Raw genomic sequence first — 11,647 nt, forward strand, 5'->3', positions numbered from 1 at the left:
TTATAGATATTTTATGTCCAGTTTCTATTTTGCGTGAGTCCCGCGAATCATTTGATTCTCCCGCAACCCGCACACGAGTAGTGTCTCACGCCCATCAAATCTTGATGCGTTGGGTCCCGCGGGAGTGCAGGTTTCTACAGCGAAGGATACATCTATGCTGCCTTCAGAAATCGATCAGATGAAGGTATCTCAGTAGACAGGAAGTGAAGCTAACATTGGATTCGGACGTGCCTTGATGCCTTCCTACCTTGAAGTGTGTCCTCCAAATGCAGCATTTTCCAGTTTTCGGGCGCAGCTATTTTTCTGTGTTGTCGATGTGTAGGCTATCGTTGTCGAGTTGTATATCCCAGAGCATCCCTTGCATTAAAGTCTATTTGTATCATATTCTTAATTAATTATGTGTCATGTCAACAAGACAGTTGTGTATTGCTTGAGTGTTTTAATTGATATAGAACAGGTAACCAATGTAACAATGATAATATTGGACTGAGATCATGTTTCTGCATCTAGTTTGAACTTTGGCTGTTGCATTTTTAACCTTATACAGCTTATTAATGGAGACTTTGAGACATAAGGCCAAACGTTTTGTTATACACTTCAAGTATTAAAAGTATGAATGCTTAAACTAACTTTTTGACTTCTTGAATTGTCAGAATAATCCTTAACCATATTTGGATTAAGAACCAAGAGAGTTGCTTTTGAGCACAAGATGATAAACTCAGTATAGTGACTGATCCTTTAATTGTTTGTCATTTCTGTTAGTATACAATGCAGAGACTATGAAGGACTAGTGATGATTTTATTTCTTACACAGAGCTGTCCAGGCTTGCCTCGGCGAAAGAGATGCAAAGGACATCAAAGGTGTTTCAAGTTTGTCTCACCTTAAGAGTTTATGCTTTGTCACTCATTTAACTCTCACGATACGCTTCAGTGAAGCATGACTAGCTCTGCAATGAGCAGTGACAGACAGCACTAAACATTCCAAGCAGTGGGGAACGGGACAGCTGCATGAGCTAGAACAGAAAAGAGAAAGAGTGTGCACTTGGTTTTGCGACGTGTGACTGCTAAAGTATTTAAGATATTATATGAAAGCATCTAAATGCATCCTTTTTTTCCCTCCTTCACTTTATCACCTTCTCCCTGAGTCACCTCTCCAGGCATCCTTCTCTTTTTCCTCTCTCTCCTTCATTTCACTCTTCCCTCCATCATCTGTTAGGTGAACAGTATCCGCCAGGTTTGTGAGCCTCTTTTGTCTTGGAGCAGGAGATGTTGGTGCAGCCGGATCATGTTTCAAACTTTCATTTCCTGAAATGTTTGAGGGAACATCCAGGGTTTTATCAGTGCCCGTTACACTGAGTGAGGGGAGGGGAGGAAGGGGGAAGGAGCTCGAGTTACCTGGCAAGTCACTTAGCCATCAATGAACAAACGACTCTCTCTTTGAGCTCAGATCGGGGGGCTCATATACAGGCCCCCCCTCCATTATGATTCATTTTTGCTCAGGGCTCATTCGGACACACACATGCACATGCAAAATGTATCATGCACCTACTGTAATAACGATAAATGCTTGAATTAGACATTTCAGAGCAGCAGTCAAGGTCAGCAGCAGGTAAACAATAGTTTTAAGTACAGTGCACTTAATAGTTTTAATTACAGTGCACTGGGTTTTTTTAGTTTGAATTAATGGTTATTTATAATTACTGTTTACTTGAGTTTAATTGAGTTGCTTTACTTACATTTTTTGAGGTAATCGGTGTCTACAAAAATTTGGAGTATTCTGAACTTATTAGGTTTTATGCTTAATATTGTGTGTGAACCCAACACAGACTAGCAAGAAGCTAAAAAATAATAATATTTTGAAGAATGATTTAACAGTTTTTGTCCATATAATATAAGTCAAAATCAGGTCTAAAAACAAACGCTAAGACATTTTGCAAAATATCTTTTTTTATGTTTCAACAAAGCAAAGAACGTCATGGAGGTTAGGAACGACATGAGGGTGAGTTTCTATGCAAAGACAATGCAAAGATTGACCTTCTCTCTTGGATACAGATCAAGATGTTATGACAGGGAGTCTGTCAGCACTGGTCACCTGTGAGTCTCCTCCCACAATGCCCCTCTTCACCTCTGTAATTGTGCGTGTCTTCACCTCTGCACTCCACAGGAAAGATCTGTGTTTGTCAAGTCTACTTTAAAAAATCCCAGTTGTGGAAATGTCCAGTGTGAAAAGACCCACTAGGTTTGTTCAGTTTAGAGCTTCAGAATATGTGTGTAAACAGTTGTTCTCCCTCACCTTGAATGAGGTGCATTCAAATTTGCATACTTATGCACTATTCTAGTGTTTTTTAGCATAGATAGTGCAAGTAGTGTGTTCACACTGAAAATTAAAAATAGAAAAAGTGCACTTTAAATACCCAGATGATGCACTTAATTAACCGAAAAAATGAAGTGTGGAGTGTACGACATTTAATGCGCTCAAATGTAGCAGCTTTAGTTATGTAGCGGAGAGGGAGGGGCTATCAAAATCTTAAAGGTGAATGATAAAATAACCTTGTAAATTTCATACACTACATGGATGAATACATAGCGCATAGTGTATAGTGTATACGTAACTTCTGTCTTTCTGAGACTTTCTGAGATCATTATTGTTGTTATCACTTCTGACTGAACCAATACCTTATTTATAATTTCAACTAGGGATACACAATATTTAAATTCTGTCCATGCTGATAACCGATGAATGGTCAATATTAAAAGTATATACTATTTTAGTTAAATACATTAAAAATAAAACACTGGAAAATCAATCATTTTAAATTCTACAAGTAAATTTAAGCATCACAACATTATTGAGACATTACTGACTATTGAGATTTAATTTTAGCAGTGTTGTACAGTGTTATGTATAAATCATGTTATGTTTCTAATATCTAAAGTCTCTAATGCTCACAAAGGCTTCATTTATTGATCAAACATACTGTAAAAATGTGTATTGTGCTGATTAATATATTTAAGGAAATCTCAATACATTTTCAGGATTCTTTGATAATTAGAAAGTTCGAAAGTATTTAAAAGAATTTTTAATAAATATCTTTACTGTCACTTTTGATCGTTTTTCTGACCCCAGACTTTTGAGCAGTGGTGTGTTGGTGTATATATTTTCTAGAATTTTCCTTCCATTCTGCCCGTGTATGAATTGTATGAACACATATATATATATACACACACAGTACTGTGCAAACGTCTTAGGCCACCCTAGATGTTGTTTTATGGTATAATGACAATATATAATTATTTCTCAGTTTCTTTATTAGAATATAACCAGAAAATACGGGAAATTTGAATGCAGTATATATATATATATATATATATATATATATATATACAGTACAGTCCAAAATTTGGAACCACTAAGATTTTTAATGTTTTTAAAAGAAGTTTCGTCTGCTCACCAAGGCTACATTTATTTTATTTAATTAAAAATACAGTAAAAACAGTAATATTGTGAAATATTATTACAATTTAAAATAACTGTTTTCTATTTGAATATATTTCACAAAGTAATTTATTCCTGTGATGGCAAAGCTGAATTTTCAGCATCATTACTCGAGTTTTCAGTGTCACATGATCCTTCAGAAATCATTCTAATATGCTGATCTGCTGCTCAAGAAACATTTAATGTGTACAATTGTACAAAATATTTGTGTACAATTTTTTTTTCAGGATTATTTGATGAATAGAAAGTTCAAAAGAACAGTGTTTATCTGAAATCTAATCTTTTGTAACATTATAAATGTCTTTACTGCCACTTTTGACTGATTTAATGCATCCTTGCTGAATAAAAGTATTCATTTCTTTAATTTCGTTTCAAAAAAATAAAAATAAAAATTCTTACTGACCCCAAACTTTTGAACGATAGTGTATAATGCTACAGAAGCTTTGTATTTCAGATAAATGCTGTTCTTTTGAACTTTCTATTCATCAAGGAATCCTGAAAAAAAAAAAAGTACACAACTGTTTTCAACATTGAAAATAATCATAAATGTTTATTGAGCAGCAAATCAGAATATTAGAATGATTTCTGAAGGATCATGTGACACTGAAGACTGGAGTAACGATGCTGAAAATTCAGCTTTGCATCACAGGAATAAATTACTTTGTCAAATATATTTAAATAGTACACAGTTATTTTAAATTGTAATAATATATATACAGTACTGTGCAAAAGTCTTAGGTCACCATTAGATGTTGTTTTAGCAATGGTATAATGACAATATATAATTATTTCTCAGTCTCTTTTTTAGAATATAACCAGAAAATAAAGGAAATTTTATGTATTAAAAAAAAAAGAAATCAGGGAAAAAAATGTCTTCTACAGGCTAAAGTGGCAAGTACTCACTTGAGCAATAGCAGGAACCTGTCTCTCTTAAATCTAAATGGAATCTAAAAGAACTGGAAGGCCAAGAAAACTTTCAAAATCTGAGGAGTTTCTCAGATTTTCTTCTTTGAGAAACTGGAAGAAGTCCAGGAGGTCACAGTACTGATTTTTGCTTAAATAAGCCATTTTGTTCTGAATATTTTTTTTTTTACATTTTGTGTACATATTTCCTGTATTTTCTGTTTGTATCGTAATATAGACCAAAAAATAAATATGTATGGTCATTAAAACATTGCTAAAAGTTTAAAACATTGCATTTGCACAGTACTGTGTGTGGGTGTGTGTGTGTGTATATATATATATACATATATATATTTTTCTTTCAACTTTCCTGTGCAGGACAGGCTTCCTATATTCTGGAAAACTTCTGGAAGAGAATGAGAATGAGTGTGGTATGTATGTGTGAATGTGAGTGAGTACATATTAATGTCCATTTATATGAGCCTGTGCATTCTACACATCGGCTCCTCCGTGGTCATCACCCTTAAATACCTGCTCTATGAACCCTGGAGCGACTGACGCCAGGCTCACAGCAAGTCTGTGAAAAACCCCTGCCCTCTTACTCTTCAGACACTGCTGATGGAGGACTCCCTGCCTGGGTGACAACTGCCTCCACTCGTTTATCAGTGGGGCTTGGCTTTGAAACCTGAGCCTCTGTGACCGTTTGGAAGTAATCCGTTACCCAGTGCTGCAGAACAGACCATGACCATCGAGGGTGCTGGGAAAGCGTGTGACCTTCAAGTTTTTACTGATAAAAGCGTGAAGTCATGCCAAATTGATGGAGTAATATTGCTGTCATTTTGACAAATCTATAAAAGGCAATAGGTTCCCCAGACAGGATGCTCATCTGAAATCAGCTGTACAGAGAGATGACGCACAGGCAGGTGTGCTGCACAGGTTTAGTCTGCCTTTTATGATGTGTGTTTGCTCGAGTGCAAGTGTTTGTCAATGCATAAGGGAACGTGGCATGTTTGTTCACAAGTGATGCCTTTTTTTGACCTCCTATAATAAGTTCCCCATATTGTACTATGCAACACGTTTACTGTACCAAAGTCTGAAGCTTTGATTGTGTTTTTTTCCACACCCACCTACATGAGATAATTACAACAATTATAATTGTATTGTTAATGTAAACGTTGATGTCATTGTAATGGAACACAATGCTGGTCGACTGACAGTCGGAGAAACGCGCAGTCACTGTGGTGATGCCATTAGTCATGACTTCCTGTAAGGTGATACAGTGTACTGCACTATACTCGTTCACCTCACTTCAGTCTTTTGTTTAGTTCAGGGGTGCAAAACTCAGTTCCTGAAGAGCCATAGCCCTGGATAATTTAGCTTTAACCCTAATTAAACACTTCTGATTTTTCAGGCTTATTTGAAAACTACAGGTATGTGTATTGGAACAGAGTTGGAACTAAATCTCAAGGACTGTGGCCTCAAACTCAAATAGTTTTGCACCCCTGGTTTATAGTTTGTTTGGGAAGAATGAAAGGGGCTAATAAAATTGTTTAAAGCTGACTATTCATTTTTGAAATTTGCCAAAGTTTTGATTTATGAAGTGATTAGTCACCCAAGTGATTGGTCATTCTTTCGTCTATGGAACACAAAAGTAGATATTTGGTTGGTTGGTTGGTAGGTAGGTATTTTTGTTTGTTTGTTTGTTTGGGCAATGAAATTCAATGGGTCCAATGTTGTTTAGACTCCAATGACTTTCATTGTATGGACAAAAACAGCAAAAACATTCTTCAAAATATCTTCTTTTGTGTTCCACAAATAAAAGTCAGTCATACAGGTTTGAAATGACGGTGAGTACATGATGACATAATTTTTTCCCTTTTTTTAAAACTATTACTTTATTAATGAAATAGAAAGTAAAGAATAATACTTAATATTAATGTATCATATATTTCTTCTTTGATTTATGATTGTGTATTGTAAAAAATGCTCCATTGGGATTACAGAGTCCAGTTAATAAGGGATTCTCAGCATCTCTCAAAGGCCATATTCTTTGACACAAAACCATATGGAAAACCACTTTCACTTTTTTTTTTTTTAATGCTTAACCATTCCTGAGCTTTCCAGTGATTTATTATAAGCTGTTAGCACAAACTAACATTTGCCTCCGACATAGAACCATCTTAATCTTCTAAATTCTAAGGTTCGTTTAAACAGTTTATGTCTATCTTTTCTCAGCCATCTGTAAGTTAATTTATCATATAGTCGCTGTAGTCACACAGACTCCTCCATTTGATATTTCAAAACTTTTCGGTCTGTACAGCTTCCAAAAATTTTTCCTTGTGTGTGTGTGTGTGCGTGCGTTGTTTGTTTGTCCCGTCCTGTAATCCCATGATGCCTCACTGAGCCGAACCTCGAGGCAAGGGATGACCTGAGCTCAGGTGACAAAAGGTAATACGGGGAAGGGCAGGGAGCCATGAAGCCCACCTGTTCTCCCTTACCCCCCTTAACAACTCCCAAAAGTCTCAACTATTATCTGTGAAGAAAATAGCACTCAGTCATTCCCCCTCCTAAACCCCACAAAGGCTGCTCACATTACAGCCGAACCCTTTTCTTCCCACATGAGAAACACTCTATTTGTCTCATTCACGTTCAGCACAGGCCTCTGCTTTGTGTGCTCACCTTGGTTTACAGTGCTGTAGAGCTTGTGCTCCGAGAGGGAATGAGGGAACTGGAAACCTGAACCCTTTAAAAAGCAGCCTTAGTCCTCTAGAGCTCCAAACACTCTTTTCCAACCTGCCCGCTTCTTGCGCAGTGAATATAACAGCAAACCTTGTTTTGAAAGTTCATACCTTTTGTCATTTTTCATGCTATTATAATTATGTACTATTTCTTTTTTGCTGGACTAAAGCTTTACAGGTTTACTCTTTCTGTTTGAGGTCAGTATTCAGTACTTAAAGTGAAAGTTCTCCTAAAAATGTAGAATTCTGTCATCGTTTACTTTCCCTCATGTCATATCAAACCTGTTACCTGCATGACTGACTTTCTTCTGTGGAACACAAAAGATTATTTTTTGAGGAATTTTGATATCATCTAAATAACACTGGACCCTGTTGGCTTTCACTGTATGGATAAAAAAGCACATTTTCAAAATATCTTCTTTTATGTTCCTCAGGTTTGGAACAGCATGAGGGCGAGTAAATAATAATGACAGAATTTAGTTTTTTGGAGTGAATTATCCTATGTAGCATTTTTAGATTATTTGAATTAGGCTGTATGTGACTGCATTTGTTAAGAGCACAGTAATAATGTTGTGGGCAATTTTCTACAAATAATATCATATTTTTAAATACCCTCTAATATATTCTCATATAAACAATGTTTAAATTTGTTAAAATTATGTAACAGTAAAATACATGAGACTGTGGTTCCTAAGCCATTGGTATTGGTTTGCTAAGGTGGCTTTTCAACCAAAGCCTTTTTTTTTTTTTTTCAATCACTCTTAACACTCATAATTGACATGAATAAGATTATATTGTCCATAAGTATTTATATGACTATTCCCTTTAAGATGAGATCTCTAACCCATTAACTCTGTTAATTAATATTAGAATTACATTTTATAAACAGGCCTACGAAATAATAAATTGTGTTTTATTTTTTATTTATTTTAATTTTTATTTAATTTTTTAAAGTTGGTCTGAGTAGCTTAGTTCCCTAATTTGATCTAATAATTAAAACAAAATAAAGAGAGTGTAGATAAGAAACGAAAAAAAAAAAATGAAAATGGTAACCGCGGCTGTCAACAAATGTTGCACTCAACGTCAAAATTGCACGTTTTGGTACCCTTGGGGCAGAATTGAAGTTGCCCCTCTATGGGCGGTTCTGGGCCTCCAGTGCTCTAATGCGAACCTAACGCAAGCAACTGGTTCCGATTAGCGACCGGAAATCCTCGGTACTCTCTGTTAAAAACAATTACCTTGACATGCGTGCGTGGAAGATGGGTGGGAGGCTGCCTGGTTACTCGACATTTCGCTGGGCTAACGATCAGGGGTATTTGTAAAGTCTTTCCTTCAGTTTGACCATATTTTAAATGAGCCAACATTGGCCAATGACAAATATAGTTATTTTGTAAGGGTTAAAGTTAGTGGAGGACATTATTATTATTATTATTATTATTATTATTATTATTATTATTAAATATTATTATTATTATTGTCTGAATATCATTATGCCAACGAAACAACAAGAACATAGGTCACCTGTCCCCGAAACCCATGTTTGCTTTTTTGCTCAAAAGAAACTTATGAATGAAGCCACGTGAGTTTGCCTCCCGCAGCTGGTATGTCTTCTCTTTGGCCCAGAACCACCAGAACAAACATTGGGAGAGCGCAAAGTAAACACCCCACTACAAACCTAACGATGCACTGCGACCACAAAAGCAACACGCGCCTCCTGAGGCTAAAGGAAAATCAACAACTCCCCGCTTTTTGTTGACCCACATTATTAAGAGGACGTTTGTGACACGAGTATTACAGAGACGAGCTGGATGAATTAGCCTATAAGAAGAAGGGCTATTATTATTATACAATACATATTAGGGTCATCCAATGGGTATTTTATCTACTAATTTATTTATTCATTTATTTTACTATAGGCTACTTTTTATAATTCGTTTTTTTTATTTTTCCCAATTGTAATTTCCATTGGTCCGTATGTCATTTCTTCTCAAAATATTTGGACACACGAATTGTTTTGGTATTGGGTTTAACTTTAATATTTAAGTTTGATCTACGATTAACATAAAGAGCAGGAAAAGGTTATTTGCAATAATTAAAAAAAACACTAATATATATATATATATATATATATATATATATATATATATATATATATATATATATATATATATATTAATGTAGCCTACTTTTGAAGAGTATAATGTGTCTAAGATGGATAGATTTTGGACCTTTGGTCTGATGCATTAAGTGAATATTCGAATGTGTTATTTTCACCCTTGATTTAAAATTTAACTTAATTAGCCATTTTTATTATTTAAATGTAATGGTGTATTACATTTTGAACTATTTAGGCTACATGTTGTGATGCAGAGACCTGGCGCTTCATGTGTATATTTTTTCACCATTCATGGAAAACTTGTATTTTAGTTTTCCTTTTCATCTTCGTATTTTAATGGTGCAAAACAGTGTGATGAAATACTAGAAGAACGTCTTATGAGTTTGAAGAAAAGAATCGTTTTATTAACTGCTTTTGGTTTGTCTTCTGACCAGTTTAACGACTTGGCAAATGTCAGTCCGTAATAGTCTACCACGGTAAAGCGTACCACTGAGTATTTCTCTGAAAACCAGAGAAAAACTAAGGATTTTTATTTAGATTTATACTGTTCATTTTTCCTTTATATATATACAGTAAAAGTGGCAGATCTCAGTCTATATTTGGTACAAAATAAACAAAAATAAATAAAAGCTCAGTCGTAATCACTTAAGAACCGAGGTCCACTAGGCTTGAAGTTAAAGGTCCCAGTAATGAATCCTGGAGTTGATGTGGGTGTCCTTGCATGCCGTGTACCGACTGTGCGGCGCCGAGGCCGGTCATGGAATATGCGGACGCGCCGGGGTGGCTCATATTACCCTGGAGCAGGAGCACGGAGTTCTGGTCAGGACTCTGCGGGGGCGAGAATTCGTCCTCCGAGCTTGACATCAGGGACTTCCCGCCGTCCAGCGGTGACAGCTGGTTCTGTTTGTTAGCGCCCGTGTTGTTGTTTTCGCTGTTCTCTCTGTCAAAGATAAATGACATTAGGGTTACGACACATTTAACATTAGATACTGTAGAAAAAATATGCTGTGTAAAATAGTATAAAGTCGTAGTCTTTTCAAATATAGATCTAATTTTGTCATGGCGGATGACTATGCAAGAAGAAGAATAAATTCTCACACTAAAATTTTATAGCCTATTTACTGAATGACCATCGAAATTAATCGAACAATTTCAACTGCATCTGAAAATACTAAGATTTTATAATTACTTTTTCTTTTATTCTGACTGCTGACAAATATAAAAATGTAAAAAGACATTGTCAGGTAACTCTCTAAAACGTTCTCCATCTGCTATCATATAAATTGTGGTTTTTAACACAAAAAAATGTTAGCTATATAACATGACTATTTTAAGTGCTATATCAATCAGAAAGAGGTCCATAATGTAACAACTGTACGTTTTTAAACTGATATTAAGACGTTAATATTGTAAGGACTGACCAAAAGCAGCGCTCTTAGAATCAAACTACATGTCAACAATAGCATCATCAGCAATGCACCAACAGCAGTCAGCTGTGAACTAAGTGGTATGAGGGGCTGAATTGGCTGTATGAAACGCATTTTTATTTTGTTCTCGACTGACTGAGCTCACCTTTCTTTTGCCTCCGCTGCACGATCCCTCTGCCGTCTGTTTTTAAACCAGTTGCTCACTTGGGTGGTGGTCAGCCCTGTGGCCTCAGCCAACTCCCTCTTTTCCCGAGGAGATGGATAGGGGTTGTGCGTGTACCACTCCCGCAGCACACCGCGGGATTTCTCCTTAAAACAGTAGCTGGTCTCCTCGCCGTCCCATATTGTGCGTGGCAGAGGAAATTTCCTCCGCACTCGGTATTTCCCCACCGCTCCCAGCGGTCGCCCCCTCAGCTTCTCAGCCTCAATGTAATGGGCCTTAAGCCACAGCTGCTGTAGCTTCGGGTGGTTGTGCGGAGAGAACTGGTGACTCTCTAGTATCTTATAAAGTTCCCTGAAGTTTCCACGATGGAAGGCGACCACAGCCTTGGCTTTGAGGACGCTCTCGTTCTTGTGGAGATGGTCGCAGGCCGGAAGAGACCACAGAAAACGGCCGAGACGCTCAAGGTTCCCCCCTTGTTGTAGCACCTCACACACACACGCGACTTGCTCCTGAGTAAACCCGAAAGAAGGCAACATTGACATGACGTCTGACTCCCGCTACCAAACCGCTCTCCTCTAGATGCTATAAAGGAAGCGGAATGGGTGACACCCCGTTTGCCTTCGTTCAATGGGAGCGATTAGGTCGCTTGACAAGATTTTTTGGGGTTGGAGATGTCCTCTGCGCGCGCCGTGAAGTTTTGGGTGTTTGTTGAAGACAGTTTGTTCACTATCGACTCATGTCGCGCTAAAAGAGCACTGCGCGACTGCTGATTGGCTCTCCAGCTGCCCTATCCCCTGCAGCAGC

At 36.9% G+C, this 11,647-nt stretch overlaps 1 protein-coding gene across 1 annotated transcript; it reads right to left on the bottom strand.

The window, feature by feature from the left end:
* Positions 1-9,631: 9,631 nt before the first annotated feature.
* Positions 9,632-11,647, bottom strand: six1b (SIX homeobox 1b). The gene is made up of 2 exons (XM_048206285.1): positions 10,826-11,647; positions 9,632-10,193 (listed from the first exon to the last, which is right to left on the bottom strand). The coding sequence occupies exons 1-2, from the start codon at positions 11,383-11,385 to the stop codon at positions 9,899-9,901; spliced, it is 855 nt and encodes a 284-aa protein (XP_048062242.1). The 5' UTR covers positions 11,386-11,647; the 3' UTR covers positions 9,632-9,898.

The sequence above is a fragment of the Megalobrama amblycephala genome, linkage group LG11, assembly GCF_018812025.1.
Source record: "Megalobrama amblycephala isolate DHTTF-2021 linkage group LG11, ASM1881202v1, whole genome shotgun sequence".
Lineage (NCBI taxonomy): Eukaryota > Metazoa > Chordata > Actinopteri > Cypriniformes > Xenocyprididae > Megalobrama > Megalobrama amblycephala.

What these genes read in the sequence shown, in the direction of transcription:
- six1b (XM_048206285.1), bottom strand. Translation starts at nt 11,385, where the DNA reads ATGTCAATGTTGCCTTCTTTCGGGTTTACTCAGGAGCAAGTCGCGTGT. An exon ending in GCAGCGGAGGCAAAAGAAAG is followed by an intron (nt 10,194 to 10,825) that starts GTGAGCTCAGTC and finishes TATCTTTGACAG; the next exon opens with AGAGAACAGCGAAAACAACA.